We start from the raw sequence: 23,223 nt of genomic DNA, 5'->3' as shown, positions 1-23,223 counted from the left end.
CAGGTCTATAAACCAGAGGCTCTGGATGGAAAGTTGGATAAATTGCTCTATATATGAAGAATGTGCCCTTAATATAATGCATAGCAGACATCACAGTGACTATGGAGGAAGAGGACGGACATGACGGGGGGGAGTTACTGGGTGTAAATTTAAAATAATATCTTATTACCTCCTCTACAGCCAGTTCTAGCAATGTCTCCTCTCAACTTCCTTCCCACTCTTTTACCAGGAACTTCCTGGTTATGCTCAAAATAACACTTCCTGTCTGTAGCCTACATCACTTCCTGTTTGTTCCAAGTGACATCACCACCTTGTGTTAAAGATAAATACTGCAGTCTTCGTTAGGCTCCATCATTTTGCCAGCTGCTTTGTGGCCCATTCCTCTATTATGTTCCATCCATCAGAAAATGTGTTTTATGTTCAGCCACCAGATACTTTTCTCTATAAATTTTGTTTCATTAGTTCATTCATTAGTTTAATTTTTGTTATGCTCTAGCATTTTTTGTTTTGTTTTTTGGGGGGGGGGGATTTTTAAAAACGTTTCTGGATTTTCTCTTTCCACAGTCAGTCTTCCAATAAGATGATCTTTTGATCGTATTAAAGGTTTGGATGAAGTTGAATATCCATTTCAGTTGACTTGCGTGGTTAGGTTGAAATACAGACACGTGGAAGTGGTCCATTTCTTCAATAAAGGGTTCCTCTGCTAAGCATTACCAGTTCCGCTATAAACATTTTGGATGCGACGTTGTGCGCTCATCTCCAATCCCAGTTGATGCCTCCTGAAGGGAAATGCGTTGGGTGGAGACAGCGGTGGCGTCAGGACGCACGGTCCGTGCTTAGAGTGAATAAATGTATTCTCTCTTGATAAGAGGAGATTAAGGGAAGAATATGATCTCCATGGACAAATACATAAGGGGTCCATATAGTGAACTTGGTGTTGAGTTATTCAGTTTAAGGTCATCACAGAGGACAAGGGGGCACTCTTTACGTCTGGAGGAATAGAGATTTCATCTTCAAATACAGAAAGATTTCTTCACAGTAAGAGCTGTGCAAAATGTGGAATAGATTTCCTCCAGAGGTGGTTCTGGCCACTCAGTAGATTGCTTTAAAAAAAAAGGTCTGGATCCTTTCCTAAATGTACATGATATAATGGGGTAATAACATTTATAGGTAAAGATGGATTCAGGGAATATCTGATTGCCTCTCGGGGGATCAGGAAGGATTTTTTTCCCCTGCTGGAGCAAATTGGATCATTCTTTGCTGGATTTTTTTGACTTTGCCCCTTTTATTGGTTGAACTAGATGGACTTGTGTCTTTTTTTCAACCAGACTAACTATGTATTTCAACATGGTGTAGCAAAAGCTGAGAGATAGTTTTGTGGTTTTATTAAATTTTACATCTGTTATAAATATATTTCTCAGCCTAAAATCAAATTAGGCGATTTAATACTATAAATCATCGGCCACCACTGCCACTAAGTCTCCTGAACTGACTGCTTCTCCTGTTTGGCAGAAGTTCCACCAAACACCTGCAAGGCCTCACATGTTTTTTGGCCCAGACCCAGTTCCCTGGGAAGCTCCGTTCTGCAGTGGGCCCTGAGTAAGGGTCCTTACCACTGAGAAGGGCAGACCAAAGGCATGAAGTCACCCCTCCAACAAAACCTCCATCACTGGACACCACTGCCACTAATGCCACGTACTATCCGGCGGACCAGAGTCTGATCATGCGCCGCTGCTCCTAAGTATGGATTTATCCTCCACCCCAGAATCCACATTGTGGCGGCTTTTCATGATCTGGGTGTTGAATAAGGCGGTCGATGGTCAATTTCAGGGATCTCTCCGGGAGTACTGGGAGACCAACCCCGGCTCAGTATCCCCACTGGTGGTGTGGGATGCCTTCAAGGCTTATACTAGGGGTCAATACCAACTTATTATAGGCAAGGTTCGCAGAGAGAGGAGGGCTCATCTGACTAACGTAGAACGGGAGGCGGGGCTACAAGAGGCAAGATTCATCAGGATTGGAGCCCCTCAGGATTACACTAGACTACAGGCTCTGACTGGCGAGGTATTGCGTGTACGCACCTCTCTTACTCAGAAGCAAATGCTAGCCCAGTCCCAACGCATTTTTGAGCAGGGTGAAAGGTCAGGTAAACTGCTGGCCTGGCTAGCATGGGAGCAAGCGGGGGGGATATGTATATCTCATATACAGGACCCAAATGGGACACCCCTTTATACCCCCGACTAAATTAATGAGGGCTTTGTCTCCTCCTACTGCCTCCTTTAAGGCTCCAGGGCGACTTACACACAGGGCGAACTGGCCCCTATTGACATCCCGGTCCTGACATGCCTATCTCGGTAGAACTGTTAAAGGCCTTAAAATCACTCCAATCTGGCAAGACCCCTGGCCCTGACGGCATACCAGTGGAATTTTATAAACAGTACGCTGAGAAAATAGTGGCTAGATTACACACCGCTCTACAGGAGGCACACAAGACAGAGGAACTCCCACATTCTCTGGGCGAAGCGGTGGTGGTAGTGATTCAGAAGCCTGGGAAAGACCCCTCTCTGTGTTCCTCATATGGCCCAATCTCATTGATAAACATTGACGCAAAACTGCTGGCTTTCCAGGTTTGGATTTGGCCCTAGATTCATGAAGTGGCTGCGGATGCTGTATGCTAATCCAAGGGCCAGAATACGCACAAATGGCTGTCTCTCAGATAGCTTTACCCTGGATCAGGGCACGCGCCAAGGGTGCCCCCTATCCCCGGGACTATTTGCGCTGGCGCTAAAGCCCCTGGCCAAAGCCTTGCGGGCAGAGGAAAGGGTTAAAGGTATACCAGTGGGAGTGATAGAGGAGAAGGTGTCCCTTTATGCGGATGACACCCTGCTCTACCTTGCAGATGCCTCTGGGTCACTGATGAGGGCTCTGGAGCTATTCGAACACTTTGGACGGTTCTCGAGCATCCGTATAAATTGGGCCAAGTCGGTTCTGTTCCCGCTGCACCCCTCTGTCCCTAGATTGGACATGGGTAGCCCCCTCCTGTGGGTGGATGAATTCACATACTTAGGTGTTAAAATCGCTGGCACGACAGACTCATTCATAGAACGTAATGTCCAGTCCCTCCTGTCCCAGATGACAGAAAAATACGTGGCGTGGCGTACCCTCCCGCTGACCCCAGTCAGCAGAATGAATCTTTTGAAGATGGTATATCTCACAAAATTCCTATACCTTTTCAGAAATACCCCTTCGCACATCCCCAGGGCCTTTTTTAGGTGCCTTGAGGACATAATGATTTAGTTTGTGTGGGCTGGGACGCCACCCAGGTTGGCGAAACGCATACTGTATCTACCTCTCTCTGCGGGAGGACTGGCGATGCCCAACTTCCTCATATACTACTGGGCGGCAATCCTGGTCACGGTCAGGTGGTGTTCTCCCAGCCCAGACAAAATCCAGCTGTGAGGCTAGAGGCGGCTATACTGGGGTCTTATGCGGCATTGAGCAAACTTGCATTTAGGGGTCCCAAGGCCCCACACAACCTGACAATACCTATGAAAACAACACTTAGGGTATGGAGGGAGGCCAGAGCATACTCCACTATGGGGCAAACCGACACTACCCCATCTAAGAGATATTCCAGACCCGTCATTTTGGGCTGGGTGAGGAATAACCACCCTGAAACACATTATAAAAGACGGGAAACTTATGCCATTCACGGAACTGATGCGCACTTATTCTCTTCCCAACACCTCAGAATTTAGGTTCTGGAAACTGAGACATGCCATGAGAGCTCAGTTCCCAGAAATACTGACTCCAACGAGCGCCTTCTCATTTCCAGTGTAATGGGAAAACCCCTCTCCACCCTATATCTGTACCTAACAGTGGCCAATGACACCAAACCCACACACACATTCGACAAATGGAGGGAGGACATCCCAGCCCTTGGGGTAGACAAATGGAAGGACTGCATATCAACCTTTATCCCATCTATGATAGCGGCCAAGGACAGATTTATACAGCTGAAGTTTATTCACAGAGCGTACTACACCCCACATAGAATGGCCAACATATATCCGAACTTAGACCCTTCATGCCCCAGATGCAAAACAGAAGTGGGCACATTCTGGCATATGGTATGGGCTTGCCCTAAAATCCAAACCTATTGGGAACACATAGCAGGGAAACTGAGTAAACTGCAGGGGACTCTGGTACCAAGGGAACCAATGGTGCTCCTGCTGAGCTACTTGGGAGAGGTTGAGGGGGGCAGGTATGCTAAACTCTGCTTTACTTTCTCGCTATTTTATGCCAGGAGGGAGATAATGATCCACTGGAAGTCAGCCGAACCTCCCACACTGAAATCCTGTCAAAAGCCGGTTAAGTTGGTACTCCCTCTGTACAAGCTCACCTACGAGAACAGGCAATGTCAAGCTAAATTTGATAAGGTGTGGGGGGCATGGGTGGACGCGAGTGGGTGAGGAACTGGAGAGGTGGGGGACCAAATGAGGGATCCCCCCCCTTTCCGCAAGGGGGTCTCCCCCCCCTTCCCGCCGAGTGACACCAGACCATGTCAAAGGGAATCTTTCTAATGCATGGGCCGAAATGCTGGCAGCTCCCCCCCCTCAGGTGAGAGGAATTGAGTACCCTAGAGATGTAATGGGTCAGAGCTAGATGGGAACTTGATTGGAAATCAACACTGGTTGGGAAATGGTAGAAGTAATATTTTGTATGGTTCTGTAGTTTGCCAAATATGGATATTTCAAACAGATACTGTAACTAAGTAAGATCCGAAATACGAATTGCCATGTGTCTGAATTTTGTACGAAATACGAACTTTTGTTTACGAATACCCAGGAGGAAGTCAGCACAGCACAGGGATGATGGGAGCCCCTCATCTAACGAAAATTCGTATTTCGGATAGGAAATTCTTCCGGATAAAAACCAAACTTCCATCAGCATCGACCGTCATATTGAGGTATATTTTTGCCTTTCAATTCATCGTAACGAACGTTCGTACAAGTTAACGAACCTAACGACAATTCGTATTTCGTACGAATTGAAATTGAATTTCGGACACGAAATACGAAGTACGAATTAATTTTAATACGAACCGTAACGGAACAGGACGAAACTAATTTATTGACGGCGCCCATGTCTAATTGTGATACTGTTTTGTTCAATAAAAACTTTTCTGTTAAAAAAACTGCTGATGATGAGAGGCACCAGGGGATGAGAAAATCATCCACCCGGGAGCTGAGGTGGTGACACAGCGGCAGCAGGGCAGAGCCAACCAGGGAACAAAAAAGTGCAGAAGTGCATATACGGAGTCCCCCTTCCAATGCTCTAATTGACGGCAAAAAGAAAGCTGGTTAATGAGATTTGGACAGCCCTGGGTCTTCTTGAATACTGTTCCTGGGCAGTCTGGGATCCTTGATTAATCAAAGCATTGTCTAGGTGTGAATTTCCATTTTTAATTGAGTCACCTATTGTTTCTGTCTGTTGGCTAACTCTTGGAGGTTTTTATGATGGGTTTAGCCCTTGTGTCAACATTAGCTCGTTATCCAACCACTTGGGCGGCACACCTAGCAGTAAGAGGGAGTCGCTGGTTCAAATCCCAACCTCGACATTACCTGCCTGGAGTTTTCATGTTCTCCCTGTGCTTGCGTGGGTTTCCTCCGGGTACCCCGGTTTCCTCCCACAATCCAAAGACATGCCTGTAGGTTAATTGGCTTCTGTCCAAAATTGGCCCTAGTATATGAATGAGGACCTTGGATTGTGGGCTCCTTGAGGGTAGGGACCAATGTGAGTGTGCAATGTACAGGGATAGGGACAATTGTAGACACTCACTCAGGTTGAAATGGATGGACTGGTGTCTTTATTCAACCTTACTCACTATGAAACTATGTGATGTTTTGGGTAATATTTGGTTTTATTGTTCATGTGGTGATTGCCCTACTTTTGAAGTGTATAAAAACCCCTATTTCTGTTCAATAAATAATCATTCCGTTGAGTCTGTTAGAAACCATGAAATCAGATCGAGACAGAAGTACAGTTAAATCACACTTGTTTAATAATAAAAGTAAAAAGAACAAACATAGTAAAAACATAGCCAAAGGTCATTAACTGGATCGGATAGTTAGCCAAGCCAGAAGTCAGGGATCAATGTAGTGGAACAGCAAGCAGGATCTGGAGCCGAACGGCATGTAAGCAAAGCCAGTCTTTAAACAGGATAGCAGGAGATAGGCTCTGTGATGTTGATCAAGGAGAAGGCAGAGATCCGCTGGACTGGACAGCTTAAATAGGCAGGACTGACGAACAGGATGTCATCAACAGCTGAGAAGCTGTGGAGAGATAGGAGCTGGCAATTAGCCAACAGCTGAGCGACCAGCTCTGAGAAGGAAGGGCTGAGCCCAGCCCTGATAGGGTCTACCTCAACATCTTGTCTTTGTACAATGTTTGGGGTAAAAAGGGGCTGGTATGAGGTCCCGGTCTGCTGGAACGGTTTGGAGGGCAGGAGGCCCCGTTTGGCGGAAGAACCGAAGAGGGGTGCCAAGGCGTCCCCTCACAAGATAGAAGACTCGGTCCATCAAACTCCACCTAGAAATTAAATATCACTTCTGCCGGGATGTGCCCCTCTAAGCAACAATTTCTTGTCCTCCAGATGTTCTATGGACTCAACAGTTCCACCTGGAAAAGCCATCGTACATTTGTCATAAGAATCAGCAAGTGGGTTCTCTCTGATGTCTCCGACATATTTTATGTGTAATCCATTTCCCACACTCTGAATGCAATGAGGCCGCTCTGCGGTGTGTCTTTTCTGGTGTTTCAGAAGGTTTCCTTTATGCTTGAAAAATTTTCTGCACTGTGAACATGAATAAGGACGCTCACCCGTGTGAATTCTCTGGTGTACAACAAGTTGTCCTTTACGAGAGAAACTTTTCCCACACTCTGAACATGAAAAAGGACGCTCACCCGTGTGAATTCTCAGATGTCTACGAAGGTCTTTTTTTTCAATGAAACATCTCCCACACTCTGAGCATGAATAAGGACGTTCGCCCGTGTGTATTCTCTGATGTATAAAACGTGCTTCTTTTGTAAGGAAACTTTTCCCACACTCTGAGCAAGAGAAAGGACGCTCACCTGTGTGAGTTCTCTGGTGGATAATTAGGGTTTCTTTTCGAATGAAACATTTCCCGCACTCTGAACAAGAGAAAGGACGCACCCCTGTATGAATTTTTTCATGGGAAACCAGGGCTGCTTTCCGAATGAAACTTTTCCCGCACTCTGAACATGAAAAAGGACGCTCGCCCGTGTGAATTCTCTGGTGTTTAACAAGGACTCCTTCCTGAGAAAAAGATTTCCCGCACTCTGAACATGAATAAGGACGTTCGCCCGTGTGTATTCTCTGATGTATAAAAAGTGCTTCTTTTTTAAGGAAACTTTTCCCGCACTCTGAGCAAGAGAAAGGACGCTCACCTGTATGAGTTCTCTGGTGGATAATAAGGGTTTCTTTTTTAACAAAACATTTCCCGCACTCTGAACAAGAGAAAGGACGCTCACCAGTGTGAATTCTTTGATGGGAAACCAGAGCTGCTTTCCGAATGAAATTTTTCTTGCAATCTGGACATGAAAATGGACGCTCACCTGTGTGAATTCTCTGGTGTACAATAAGTTGTTGTTTCTCAGTGAAACATTTCCCGCACTCTGAACATGGATAGGGACGCTCACCTGTGTGAATTTTCTGGTGCCTGCGAAGGTTTTTGTTTTCAGTGAAAGATTTCCCACACTCTGAACATGACAATGAACGCTCTCCTGTGTGAACCCTCTCATGGCTTAAAGAAGATATCTGGGGATTGGATGGATCTGTAGAGCTGTGAGAACTTGGATGGACATCTGAAGTCATAGTATGGGATTTCTCAGAAGATTCCTTAGGATTAGAAGGATCTGTGGATCTTGCCAACCAATCAGTGTTCACTTTCGGAGAATATTGGGAAATTTCAGTATCTTCTGCCTTACAATCTGGAGATATAATAAGATGTCCCTCCGATGTATTTATATTCCAGGAACACCGTCCATCTGCTGGAAAGCAATATTTAATATAAGTCATATCTGTTCTCATACATCTTGTATTCAGAAGTCATATGTATACAATGGGCATGATGGTCAGAGAGAGAAAACTGACTACAAGGGTGAAAAGAAAATGGGGAAAAAATAAATAAATACAATTTAACCAACAAATGGCAGTTCGATTGCCGGAGTAATCATCTAGGTAAGGAAAACTCCAACTACGGCGGCCCATGTTTGAGAGCCTCACAATAAGTACAACAGGGTCACATGCAGCCCTCAAGTCCTACATTGTCTCCGATACATCAGTTGGATAAAGATAAGGAATTGTAGATAAATCCTTTACATGGTGTACAGTATCTCCTCCTCATTTGTTGGGAACATGACGTTATATTGAGGAATGGAGATGGACCTTTCATATGGTGTACAGTATCTCCTCCTCATTTGTTGGGAACATGACGTTATATTGAGGAATGGAGATGGACCTTTCATATGGTGTACAGTATCTCCTCCTCATTTGTTGGGAACATGACATTATATTGAGGAATGGAGATGGACCTTTCATATGGTGTACAGTATCTCCTCCTCATTTGTTGGGAACATGACATTATATTGAGGAATGGAGATGGACCTTTCATATGGTGTACAGTATCTCCTCCTCATTTGTTGGGAACATGACATTATATTGAGGAATGGAGATGGACCTTTCATATGATGTACAGTATCTCCTCCTCATTTGTTGGGAACATGACGTTATATTGAGGAATGGAGATGGACCTTTCATATGATGTACAGTATCTCCTCCTCATTTGTTGGGAACATGACGTTATATTGAGGAATGGAGATGGACCTTTCATATGGTGTACAGTATCTCCTCCTCATTTGTTGGGAACATGACATTATATTGAGGAATGGAGATGGACCTTTCATATGGTGTACTGTATCTCCTCCTCATTTGTTGGGAACATGACGTTATATTGAGGAATGGAGATGGACCTTTCATATGGTGTACAGTATCTCCTCCTCATTTGTTGGGAACATGACGTTATATTGAGGAATGGAGATGGACCTTTCATATGGTGTACAGTATCTCCTCCTCATTTGTTGGGAACATGACGTTATATTGAGGAATGGAGATGGACCTTTCATATGGTGTACAGTATCTCCTCCTCATTTGTTGGGAACATGACGTTATATTGAGGAATGGAGATGGACCTTTCATATGGTGTACAGTATCTCCTCCTCATTTGTTGGGAACATGACGTTATATAGAGGAATGGAGATGGACCTTTCATATGCTGTACAGCAGGGGTGCCAAACCAGTGGCCTGGGGGCTACATCTGGCCCGTGACCTCCTGCTCTGGGGTGGCTGGTTGACAAGCCCAGATCACGGGTCGTTGACCCGCCAACCCAGAGCATCATTGTTGTGAATGAAGCTGGTGGTGGAGGAAGCAAGTGGCCGCGGAGCAGAGACTCATAAGCTAATGCTTCCTGTATAACACTGGCTCCCATCACAGGCAGAGTGATACCAAATACACTTTACCTGGGACAGCAACAGTCGGCGATACCTGAATGGAAGACGTTATTAACCACTTCAGCCCCGGACCATTTTGCTGGTCAAAGACCAGACCACTTTGTGGGATTCGGCACTGCGTCAGTTTAACTGATAATTGCGCGGTCGTGCGATGTGGCTCCCAAATAAAATTGATGTCCTTTTTTTCCCCACAAATAGAGCTTTCCTTTGGTGGTATTTGATCACCTCTGCGGTTTTTATTTTTTGCGCTATAAACAAAAATAGAGCGACAATTTTGAAAAAAAGCGCATTATTTTTTACTTTTTGTTATAATAAATATCCCCCAAAAATATATAAAAAAAAAACATTTTTTTCCCCTCAGTGTAGGCCGATACGTATTCTTCTACATATTTGTTGGTAAAAAACCCCAAAAAAACGCATTAAGCGATTGATTGGTTTGCGCAAAAGTTATAGCGCTAACAAAATAGGGGATAGTTTTATGGCATTTTTATTTATATTTTTTTTTTACTAGTAGTGGCAGCGATCAGCGATTTTTATTGTGACTGCGACATTATGGCGGACACATCGGACATTTTTGGGACCATTGTCATTTATACAGCGATCAGTGCTATATAAATGCAGTGATTCCTGTGTAAATGACACTGGCAGTGAAGGGGTTAACCAGTGGGTGGCAGTGTAGGGGTTAAGTGTTCCTAGGGGTGTGTTACTAACTGTGGGGGGCTGGGCTTTCATTTAGTGAACACTGATCTCTGCTCCAATTACATGGAGCAGAGATCAGCGTCACTAGCTGCTAGGCAGAACAGGGAAATGCTGTTTACAATGAAATTTCTCCGTTCCGCCGCCCCGTGAGATGATCGCGGGTATGCCCGCGGCGATCGAGTATGCGTGCCACCGACGGCGCCCTCGCGATGGCAGGGCGACGTTAAAGATTGGACGTACCTGTACGCCAATATGCCTGCCCGTGCCATTCTACCGACGTACATCGGCATGCGCCGGTCGGGAACCGGTTAAACTTAAGTTTATTACTTAAATCACAGTGTATACATGGGCATATCTGGGCTGATTTTCAAACTGGTCGGGTTACCTGCACTGAGCCATAAACTTCTGTTATTACCTGCGGGTTTCAGAAAGTGCAACGCACCTGCAGGATGTGATAGAAGTCTATGGCAAAGTGCAGCAAACCCGCAGGAAAGTCGCAAGTGTACTGTACTGCACCCACGGTGTGGGTAAACTGCAGTGCATCAGTGTGAAGGCAGACTTAGGCCCCTTTCACACAATTTGTCCGACGCTCCATTCACCTCTATGAAGCAGTAGATGTAATTGGTCTGTTAACACCCACCTACCTCCAATCCTCCCCAAAAAAACAGGGGGTGTCCCCTTCCTTCTGGGTGGCTCAGAGGAGCCCATCGAGTAGAGTGGGCTGTGTCTGTGTCTGCTCAGCATGTGCAGAGTGGACACAGACCTGTCATCAACCGCTTTCCGCTCATTGTGGCCCGCCACTGGTTACCAAATCGTTTAAGTGGCCCTAGCTTTTCAAAAGGTCAGGGAAACCCTGGTGTACAGTATCTCCTCCTCATTTGTTGGGAACATGACATTATATTGAGGGATGGAGATGGACCTTTCATATGATGTACAGTATCTCCTCCTCATTTGTTGGGAACATGACATTATATTGAGGAATGGAGATGGACCTTTCATATGGTGTACAGTATCTCCTCCTCATTTGTTGGGAATATGACATTATATTGAGGAATGGAGATGGACCTTTCATATGATGTACAGTATCTCCTCCTCATTTGTTGGGAACATGACATTATATTGAGGGATGGAGATGGACCTTTCATATGATGTACAGTATCTCCTCCTCATTTGTTGGGAACATGACATTATATTGAGGAATGGAGATGGACCTTTCATATGATGTACAGTATCTCCTCCTCATTTGTTGGGAACATGACGTTATATTGAGGAATGGAGATGGACCTTTCATATGGTGTACAGTATCTCCTCCTCATTTGTTGGGAACATGACATTATATTGAGGAATGGAGATGGACCTTTCATATGATGTACAGTATCTCCTCCTCATTTGTTGGGAACATGACATTATATTGAGGAATGGAGATGGACCTTTCATATGATGTACAGTATCTCCTCCTCATTTGTTGGGAACATGACGTTATATTGAGGAATGGAGATGGACCTTTCATATGGTGTACAGTATCTCCTCCTCATTTGTTGGGAACATGACGTTATATTGAGGAATGGAGATGGACCTTTCATATGGTGTACAGTATCTCCTCCTCATTTGTTGGGAACATGACGTTATATTGAGGAATGGAGATGGACCTTTCATATGGTGTACAGGATCTCCACCATGTTTGTTGGGACCATGACGTTATATTGAGGAATGGAGATGGACCTTTCATAGTCTTCCACGAGAACTAGCAGACTGGAAAAGCTTCTATAGTTTCTAAGAGCCATTGTAGAATGTTGATTTGGGGAATTATCTGCCTTTTGGAACAAAGAAGGAACTTTTTTAACTTAATGAATTATGGACACACTTTATGTGGCTTTTCTGTCCTCCCCCTGGATCAATTGCCACTTTGGATTTTTTTTACTCAGTAGACATATGGTATATCTCAATCCATGTAACTACATGCCTTATGCTTAGATAAGTAGAATGTGAACGTTCTGCATTTAGTGTTTATGACTTACTTGTGTCCATATGTAGAGAAGATTCCTCCTGTTTACTTTCCATAATCATCTCCCCCTCCTCCATAGACTGCTGATCTCCACTCACCAACCTCTCTTCTTCTTCTTCCTCTTTATGCTCAACTTTGATGTCTTTCCGTTCTTCATTCTAAATTCCAGAGATGATAAAATATAACATCTGGAAACACTGCTGCCAATAATAAGAGATGACATAGAAGAATGTCCTCTTGTAGAATTATTTTCGCCCAGTCCCATCTACCTGATCATTCTCTGTATAGTGGTGATCTTCCCGTGTAGAATTCTGGGAATACAGAGGACAACCCTCCTCCATAGACTGCTGATCTCCACTCACCAACCTCTCTTCTTCTTCCTCTTTAACCTCAACTTTAATGCCTTTTAGTTTTTCACCCTAAACACCAAAGATGAAAAAATACATTCGTAAAAAGGAGCAAGAGATGACATATAGGAATGTTACCCCATACCACAAATATGTTTTTAGGTCTACATGTTCAGTCCCACCTACCTGATGATGGTGGGGGATGGTGTGACCTTCCTGTGTGGAATCCCGGGAATACAGAGGACGGGGACATCTCTCTGGTGGGTTCCCATTACTGGATCCATCTGTAGGAAACACACACACTGACTGAATACATTGTTTCTATGTGTTTATCAGATGATGGGGGATCTAGGTGGAGCCTCCGTACTGCTCTCTCCTTTACAATAAAGTCTCCTCTTACCCGGTGATGTGAGGGGCGGCTGATTGTCCATCATGACGTCCTTGTAGAGATCCTTGTGTCCTTCTAAATACTCCCACTCCTCCATGGAGAAATAGACAGCGACCTCCTGACAACTCATAAAAATCAAGAGATATAATTAGGATGTATCTGCTCTATAAACCAGAGGCTCTGGATGGACAGTTGGATAAATTGCTCTATATATGCAGACTGTGACCTTACTATAATGCATAGCAGGCATCACAGTGACTATGGAGGAAGAGGACGGACATGATGGGGGGGGGGGGTTACTGGGTGTAAATATAAAATAATATCTTATTACCTCCTCTACGGCCAGTTCCAGCAATGTCTCTTCTCAACTTCCTTCCCACTGTTTTACCAGGAACTTCCTGGTTATGCTAAAAAAAAGCACTTCCTGTCTGTAGTCTACATCACTTCCTGTCTGCAGCTTACATCACTTCCTGTTTGTTCCAAGTGACATCACCACCTTGTGCTGAAGATAAATACTGCAGTCTTCGTTAGGCTTCATCATTTTGCCCGCTGCTTTGTGGCCCATTCCTCTATTATGTTCCATCCTTCAGAAAATGTGTTTTATGTTCAGCCACCAGATACTTTTCTCTATAAATTTTGATATAGCTGTTTCATTTTTATTATGCTCTAGCATTTTTTTTTGGGGGGGGGGGGATTTTTAAAAACGTTTCTGGATTTTCTCTTTCCGCAGTCAGTTAGTCTTCCAATAAGATGATCTTTTGATCGTATTAAAGGTTTATATGAAGTTGAATATCCATTTCAGTTGACTTGGGTGGTTAGGTTGAAATACAGACACGTGGAAGTGGTCCGTTTCCTCAATAAAGGGTTCCTCTACAAACCATTAACAGTTCCGCTATAAACATTTTGGATGTGACGTTGTGCGCTCATCTCCAATCCCAGTTGATGCCTCCTGAGGGGAAATGCGTTGGGTGGAGAGAGCGGTGGCGTCAGGACGCATGGTCCGTGCTTAGAGTGAACGAATGTATTCTCTCTTGATAAAAGGAGATTAAGGGAAGAATATGATCTCCATGGAAAAATACATAAGGGGTCCATATAGTGAACTTGGTGTTGAGTTATTCAGTTTAAGGTCATCACAGAGGACAAGGGGGGCACTCTTTACGTCTGGAGGAATAGAGATTTCATCTCCAAATACAGAAAGATTTCTTCACAGTAAGAGCTGTGCAAAATGGAATAGACTTCCTCCAGAGGTGGTTCTGGCCAGCTCAGTAGATTGCTTTAAAAAAAGGTCTGGATCCTTTCCTAAATGTACATGATATAATTCGATAATAACATTTATAGGTAAAGATGGATCCAGGGAATATCTGATTGCCTCTCGGGGGATCAGGAAGGATTTTCCCCCCTGCTGGAGCAAATTGTATCATTCTTTGCTGGAGTTTTTTTGCCTTTGCCCCTTTTATTGGTTGAACTAGATGGACTTGTGTCTTTTTTTCAGCTAGACTAACTATATATTACAACATGGTGTAGCAAAAGCTGAGAGATAGTTTTGTGGTTTTATTAAATTTTACATCTGTTTTAAATATATTAATATATAATTATAATACTATAAATTATTGGCCACCACTGCCACTAATGCCGCGGTACACATGATCAGACTATCCGGCGGACTTAGTCTGGCGGACAAACTGCCGGACTGTCTGAACGAGCGGACCTGCCCACACACAGGACTTTTGCAGCGGACTAGGTCCGGTAGACATATCCGCCATACTTTTGAAATGAACGGACTTGCCCACACACGGAGGAAAGTCCGTTCATTTTGAACACGGCTCCAGATAGACTGGACTAGTGAAGGAAGTCAATGTCGCCGCCTTTGGTGGCGAGATTGACACGTCGCTGGCCCCGTCACCTTGTATGGACTTAAAGGGGAAGCCCTAAGCTGAAAAAACGGCATGGGGGTCCCCCCTAGGTCCATATCAGTCCCTTATCCGAGCACGCTACCTGGCCGGTCAGGAAAGGGGATGGGGACGAGCGAGCGCCCCCCCCCCCGAGCCGTACCAGGTCGTGTGCCCTCAACATGGGGGGGTGCTTGGGGGAAGGGGGGCTGCGCCGCCCCCCGCACCCCAAAGCACCTTGTCCCCGTGTTGATGAGGACAAGGGCCTCTTCCCAACAACCCTGGCAGTTGGATGTCAGGATCTGCGGGCGGGGGATTATCGGAATCCGGGAGCCCCCATTTAATAAGGGGGCCCCTGGATCCAGGCCCCCCACCCTATGTGAATGAGTATGGGGTACAATGTACCCCTACCCATTCATCTGTGAAAAAAAATGTAAATAAAACACAACACACAAGGGTTAAAAATAATTTATTGCACAGCTCCGAGGGTCTTCTTCCGTCTTGGGGGACTTCTCGCCGGACTCCTCCACTATCTTCTGCTAGCACTTTTACTAGTGGAGGAGCCCAGCTTTCTTCTTCGTCGCCGCCCAGGGGTCTTCTTCCGACTTCGGGGGCCTTGTCCCCCTCTTCGGTTCTTCTTGCCAGGCCTCCGCGCCTTCTTCCAGCTCTTTTACAAGCGGTGGCCCGGTCTTCTATTGCCGCTGTCTTCGCCGCCTTCTGTTCTTTTCTTGAGCTGTTGACTCGTCGCTGTCTCTGGCCACAATGACAGGGACGCGGTGTGCGGCGACTTATATAGGGACATCGTGGGGTGATGTCCCCGCCCATTATGATGTCACAGTCCCAGAGGATGCTGCCTGGAGCCGCGCTTAAAATGAACGGACTTTTCTCCGTGCGGGAAGTCAGTTAATTTCAAAAGTACGGAGGACTAGCACACACATGGCCGTATTGGTGCAAAACTACTTTCTAAGTCCGCCGGACTTTTGGGTAAAAAAGCCCACACAGGGGCGGATTGTCCGGCGGACTCGATCGTTTGATCGTGTGTACGCGGCATAAGTCTCCTGAATTGGCAGAAGTTCCACCAAACACATATTTGTAGCCCAGACCCAGTCCCTGGGAAGCTCCGTTCTGCACTGCCACACACGATCGGACTATCCAGCGGACTACAATTCAACCCTGTGTGGGCTCCGGTGGACTTTTTCTTCCCAAACCTGAGTCCGGTAGACAATTTTGAGTCAAGCCTTCTTTCAAAGTCCGCTGTACTCGGCTTTCCGGCAGACAATCCGCTCATCTGTGTGCTAGTGTGCCGGACTTTTCCAATGAATGGACTTGCCCACACACGGAGTTAATTTTGAACGTGACTTCGGGTACGACGGGACTAGCGAAGGAAGTCAATGTCGCCACCTCCATCGGTGAGATTAACACCTTGCTAGCCCCGTCGCTTGGTATGGATTTAAAGGGGAACCCCTACGCCGAAAAAACTTTGCTGCACAACGTGTCCCCGGCGTTACAGCCGGAGAGAGCGTTCTGTCAACATCAGAAGAGGAGAAGAAAGAAGAAGAAGGCGGCGGCGACGAACGAGAAGACCGGGCTAACGCTTGTGAAAAAGCTGGAAGAAGGACCCCCAAAGTCGGAAGAAGACCCCGAAGTTGGAAGAAGACCCCCGGACGACAACAATGACGAAGGAGAAAGCCTGGCTCCTCTGCTAGCAAAAGAGCAGAAGATAGCGGAGGAGCCCGGCGAGAAGACCCCCGAAGTCGGAAGAAGACCCCTGGAGCTGACTAATAAACTATTTTAAAAACTTGTGTTGTGTGTTTTTTAATTTACACTTTTTTCCCCCAGGTGAATGGGTAGGGGTACGATGTACCCCATACTCATTCACATAGGGTGGGGGGCTGGGATCTGGGGGCCCCCTTATTAAAGGGGGCTCCCGGATTCCGATAAGCCCCCGACCGCAGACCCTGACAACCAATGGCCAGGGTTGTCGGGAAGAGGCCTTGTCCTCATCAACATGGGGACAAGGTGCTTTGGAGTGGGGGGGCCGCAGAGTGTAAAGTTGGGGAATTGCTATTTTGTAAGAAATACCATTGGTGTTCAGCTTAATCTCATTGGACTTGATGTCCAACTGAGCCTATTGATGTTAAAATGAGGCTTGATGTTTAACTGAGTCCTCTAGTATCAGAACGAGGCTTGGTTTTGATCTTATGTGTATAAGGCGTTGACGCAGTACGTTGCCAGTCCCCCAGGACAACGTCAATCTCTGCCGAAACGCGTATGGTAAAACGAAGTGCTGACATCATCGCTACTTACGAGTCCCGGAAGTGCGGGTGCTCGTTGCATGTTTTTTTACCGGCTGGTGTTTTCTCATTTCTACATGTATGGGAGATGTTTTTAAACCAATAGATCATTGGATTTACATGATGTGGAGTTTTCTTACTATTTTTGATTGGAACATCCTAACAGGAGTAAGAGAGATCGCCTGCAGGATCACAGATCTTTAGCCGAATTGAAACCTAAAGGCCCTGGCGGAGTAATCAGCCACAAGTGTTACTGCCCTTTTTTAGGTCCAGTACATTTGGTAAGCAGGCATTTTTTATCACCAGTGAAGGTTTTCATTGCACAGGGGATTGAAGGGGACTATACTGTGTCCAGAAGTCTGCCTATGGACTACAAATCTCAACTTTTTTTCTTCCATATACCACAGCCACCAAGTCTCCTGAACCAACTGCTCCTCCTTCTGCTTTGCAGAAGTTCCACCAAACACCTGTGAGGCCTCACATATTCGTGGTCCAGATCCAGTCCCTGGGAAGCTCCATTCTGCAGTGAGCCCTGAGTAAGGGTCCTAACCACTGAGAAGGGAAGACCAAAGGCACGAAGTCACCCCTCCAACAGAACTTCTGTCACCGTCCACCACCGCCACTAAGTCTCCTGAACTAGATGCTCCTCTTTCTGCTTTTCAGAAGTTCCAAACACCTGTGAGGCCTCACATATTCGTGGTTCAGGCCCAGCTCCTGGGAAGCTCCATTCTGCAGTGGGCCCTGAGATAGGGTCCTTGCCATTGAGAAGGGCAGACCAAAGGCATAAAAAGTCACCCCTTCAACAGAACCTCCATCACCGGCCACCAACACCACTAAGTCTCCTGAACTGGCTGCTCCTCCTGTTTTGCAAAAGTTCTTGTAGATGGGTATTACACAGTCCAATTGTGCTTAATTACACGATTAAGCAAAATTGTACTGTGTGATACGCATCTACAAGACTGTGTATTGGTGTCTTTGGATGTTATTTTGGTGGTCAATAAATGGCAATTAGATTTTCATCAATATGCAGCCATTGCTTCTTTACTTCACCTGATCACTGTGGTAGCCTCTAATCTGCTACCCCGATCAGTCACCCGCGAAGCCCGTCCCCATGTTTTTACATTATTGTGAATGGAGAGGAAAGATACATTGTATCTTTCTCTTTCCTTGCAGAAAAAAAGTGTAAAAAATAAATAAATGCCTAGATCAATGTTTAATCTGCCAGAGTTAGTGTTTGGGTCAAGTAAGGGTCAAAGGTAAGAAACAAAATGGTCACACACCGGAACAGCAAAATTACTTGATGATAATCTTTATTGTCAAAAGCCAGACAGGTTACAGGGATTGCAGTCGACGCGTTTCACAAGAGTGTAGCTTGCGTTCTTCACAACATCGATATACTCTCCAGGCAGGCTTTTTAAGATGATCACCTCAATCAGGCTACACCCAAAACCACCTGCTCTGGAGAAGCAACTCATGAAAACATAAAAATATCAACTGATATGTATAAAAACATTTGATTAAAAAAACAACCACAAAAAACAGCAACAAAGAATAGATAAAAAATCTGATAAATGCACACATGTATAAATTGTAAATAAGTAGTGGATAAAAAAGTAAAGTATTGAACCAGGCAGAACTTGCAGGTTTATTAACAGCTGATAACATACAGGTTTATGTTCAAAGTATTACAACATACAGGTCTAAATTTATAGTTTCTTACAATGCAAGCATATTAGATATAGGTATTCTTATTCCCTAACCAAATTGGAACAATTGTGAATTGTTCTCACCTTGAACCAGAATGGGTCTTTTCTGCCAATTCTTGGGAACCCATCACCTGATAAGGACCAGCTGGTTAACCAGTGGTCCTGTCCCCTCACAGAGTTCTGTGTTCCAGCTCGGCCAAGTTCGTGAGGGAAATTCACCAGAGACCACACTCTGGAACAAGTTAAGAAGTCTTCTCTGACTCGTACGATGAGACAAGTTTCGGACAGATATTTGCCCATTAGTTCTGACCTCTATGACCCTTGCAATAGGGCTGCATACACAGAGTTCAGCCTTATGAGCTCCTATCTGACTTGTCTGACTAACAATTGTAGAGCTTGCATTTCTATACCCTTTTACAAGCCTATCTCAGCCATCTGTCCTAGATATGATTGGTTGCTAAGATCTACATCAATGTAACCAACCATAAATCTGACACCTGTTCTCCAACAAGATAAACATAATTACTCCCATAATTCCTATATGTTCATTAAAAATTATTTATAACCGCTTTTGTCCATATAAAGACACCTGTGTAGAGACAGTCTGGCACCTAGCTGTGTTACCAAACCCTCCTTATCTTTATAAGATTTAACTAAGTTCAAGAATTACAGATTTACGACCTTGAGAGAATGAACTTTCAATAACCCCACCAGATGCGTTACTGTATGATCTTATGTGTAAAAGTACGGTATCAAAATATATATATATATATATATATATCACCCATAGGGGTGTTCGGGAATATATTTAGGTTCATCATCTTTGAATTACTTGAATTGGCAGTATATAAATATATGAAGATAATATTTATATTACTTTTGTGTATTGTCTCCACAATGGATGTATTAATAACCTCCCGATCGTTATCTTTATTATCCCGATTATAATTGAGATAATTAATACGGTTTTCTTTATATTATATTTTTTATTATCTTTGGATACTATTATCTATGTATCTAAATACTGTAACTGATCTGTTATTTAGTCATAATTTCTGTCATTTGTCTTGATAAAAATTTAAGCTTTAATAAAAACTATTGATTAAATTTTTTTTTTAATTTTATATACCGGTATATATATATATATATATATATATATATATACAAATGTATACAAATATATATATACATACATACATATACACACACATATATTATATATATATACACATACATATATACACACACACACACACACACACACACATATATATATATATATATATATATATATATACACACACACACAAAGCCAATTTATTTATTCGATATTGTCTAATTATTAACATACATAGATATACATAAATATATACTTCCTTATTCAATGTATTTTAACAGTTTTAATGAGGGCTCCAGCAGACCTTTCTTTGACCTTGTCAAACTTAATTTAATGTTCTTTACATAATTTTCCCGTATTCCACCTAATTATTTTAACCACCTGTTTTCTTATCTTTGACGGCGCTCATCTTGTCAGCTATATTTCAACTACTGTCAAGAAAAAACGCCCAATATTGTTTCTGGGCTGTACTATGGGTACAAACAATAACTAACAATCACATATGTGGAATCGCTGCGATCGCCAGGAGGAGAATTTATTTTGCATTGTTCCTTGGTGAGAAAGAAATATACAGCTAATGTAAAATACATTTTTTTTTTTTTTTACTATTTTGGGCCAGTTTTCATTTGATACAAAAAAATAATAATAATCAGGTGATATCTATAACCATTTACCACAAAATAAAAGAAATTTGGCTTGAAAAAAAATGCGGTACAATACACCTGGAAGCACAAAGTAGTTTTGATGATACGTACGGTTTTACTAACACCATGTCAAAGTTGGAAAATTGGGCTTAAAGTGGTTGTATAGTCATTTTTTTTTACTTTTACCTACAGGAAAGCCTATAATAAGGCTTACCTGTAGGTAAAATAAATATTTCCTAAACCTGTACGGTTTAGGAGATATTCCCCTCGGTATGCGCCGCTGACTGCAGCGGCGCATGCGCACAAGGGGATTCTCGGCTGAAAGTCCGGCAGTGGCCGGACTCGGCAGTGAAGATATCGCGGCCCCGGCCACTCACAGCGCCGGAGCCGCGATACCCGGAAGAAACGCTGAGGGAACATGTCAGCTCCCTCGGCGTGGATCGGGCCAGATGTCGGGACCTCGTTCTAAGGTAAGTATTTCATAATGAGCCAGTATGTATAGTATACTAGCTCATTGACTTTTGCTTTGCAGGTGGTAAAAAAAAAAAATAAAAAAAAAAAACACATTAGCGGGTTTACTACCGCTTTAAGCATTTAGATTTGTTTTACTCTTAGACTTTAAGGGGTTAACAACCCGTAATTGCCAGCTTATTTTTTTTATTTTTTACATTTTAGCTGTCAGTGGGGGAAATCTCGCTGTCAGCTGAAAGAACTGAGCCTGAAAGTATCGGTTTCAGGTATCGGAGCATTTGCCGTGTACCGATACTCATGCAAATGCTTAGTATCAGCACCGATACTTTTACTGGTTTATATTTCTTTTTTGTTGTTATTATTTTTCTTTACACAGTTATGTTTATTTTTCTCTCTGCAGGGAGAGAGAGAGAGAGAAAAGACAAATGTATCTCTCCTCCATTCAGAGAGCGAGAGAAAACACAAATGTATCTCTCCTCAATTCAGAGAGAGAGAGAAAACACAAATGTATCTCTCCTCAATTCAGAGAGAGAGAGAAAACACAAATGTATCTCTCCTCCATTCAGAGAGAGAGAGAGAGAAAACACAAATGTATCTCTCCTCCATTCAGAGAGAGAGAGAGAAAACACAAATGTATCTCTCCTCCATTCAGAGAGAGAGAGAGAAAACACAAATGTATCTCTCCTCCATTCAGAGAGAGAGAGAGAGAGAAAACACAAATGTATCTCTCCTCCATTCAGAGAGAGAGAGAGAAAACACAAATGTATCTCTCCTCCATTCAGAGAGAGAGAGAGAAAACACAAATGTATCTCTCCTCCATTCAGAGAGAGAGAGAGAGAGAAAACACAAATGTATCTCTCCTCCATTCAGAGAGAGAGAGAGAAAACACAAATGTATCTCTCCTCCATTCAGAGAGAGAGAGAGAAAACACAAATGTATCTCTCCTCCATTCAGAGAGAGAGAGAGAAAACACAAATGTATCTCTCCTCCATTCAGAGAGAGAGAGAGAAAACACAAATGTATCTCTCCTCCATTCAGAGAGAGAGAGAGAGAGAAAACACAAATGTATCTCTCAATTCAGAGAGAGAGAGAAAACACAAATGTATCTCTCCTCAATTCAGAGAGAGAGAGAAAACACAAATGTATCTCTCCTCCATTCAGAGAGAGAGAGAGAAAACACAAATGTATCTCTCCTCCATTCAGAGAGAGAGAAAACACAAATGTATCTCTCCTCCATTCAGAGAGAGAGAGAAAACACAAATGTATCTCTCCTCCATTCAGAGAGAGAGAGAGAAAACACAAATGTATCTCTCCTCCATTCAGAGAGAGAGAGAGAAAACACAAATGTATCTCTCCTCCATTCAGAGAGAGAGAGAGAGAAAACACAAATGTATCTCTTCTCCATTCAGAGAGAGAGAGGAAACACGGGGGCGGGCTTCACAGTGACTGATCACTGGGATAGCCAAACAGAGACTATCACAGCGATCAGGTGACCTGGAAACCGGGAGTTGCAGATACAGATCCGGAGTATGGAACTCGGGGCTCTCGCGGAGATCGTGGTCCCTGTGCTGGGAGCGCCGTGCGGCACCCTCCCAGCACAGAGACAGATATGCATATATGCGGCCCCCAGGGAAAAATGCCCAGTCCACTGAGGCTGCATATATGCGAAGGAAGGGGTTAAAAAATCCGTCATGTCCAATTCTAGTAAATTTACACATCAAAAAAAAGGGGCTGGTATTGGCTCTCGATCTGCTCGGAACGGTTTGGAGGGCAGGAGGCGCTGTTTGGCGGAAGCACAGAAGAGGGGTGCCAAGGCGTCCCGTCACAAGATAGAAGAAGACTCGCTCCATCAAACTCCACCTAGAAATGAAATATCACTTCTGCCGGGATGTGCCCCTCTAACCAACAATTTCTTGTCCTCCAGACGTTCTATGGACTCAACAGTTCCACCTGGAAAAGCCATCGTACATTTGTCAAAGGAATCAGCAAGTGGGTTCTCTCTGATGTCTCCGGCTTATCTTCTATGTGATCCATTTCCCGAACTCTAAATGCAATGAGGCCGCTCTGTGGT

The 23,223-nt window shown here is 44.1% G+C and overlaps 1 protein-coding gene across 12 annotated transcripts in view; it reads right to left on the bottom strand.

Annotated features, from left to right (window-relative positions):
- Window positions 1-23,223, bottom strand: part of LOC143955556 (uncharacterized) — a 161,137-nt gene that overhangs the window by 5,064 nt on the left and 132,850 nt on the right. For 8 of the 12 annotated variants that reach the window (XM_077465622.1, XM_077465618.1, XM_077465623.1 and 5 more), the window contains 3 exons: window positions 12,830-12,927; window positions 12,566-12,715; window positions 12,399-12,454 (listed from right to left, as the gene is read on the bottom strand). The exons of 1 other annotated variant lie outside the window; for it this stretch is intronic. In XM_077465622.1, coding sequence (XP_077321748.1) covers window positions 12,399-12,454; window positions 12,566-12,715; window positions 12,830-12,927 — 304 coding nt within the window. Of the gene's footprint in view, window positions 1-6,882; window positions 7,718-12,398; window positions 12,455-12,565; window positions 12,716-12,829; window positions 13,150-13,362; window positions 16,704-23,223 lie in introns of those variants that run through there. 3 more of the 12 variants (XM_077465628.1, XM_077465626.1, XM_077465629.1) reach the window with 3 other exon arrangements.

This window comes from Lithobates pipiens, unplaced genomic scaffold (assembly GCF_037356315.1).
Source record: "Lithobates pipiens isolate NorthernLeopardFrog02 unplaced genomic scaffold, aLitPip1_a1.2 Scaffold_35, whole genome shotgun sequence".
Taxonomy (NCBI): Eukaryota; Metazoa; Chordata; class Amphibia; order Anura; family Ranidae; genus Lithobates; species Lithobates pipiens.
Note: the sequence above shows the minus strand (reverse complement) of the source record. Positions and strands in the feature narration are given on the sequence as shown.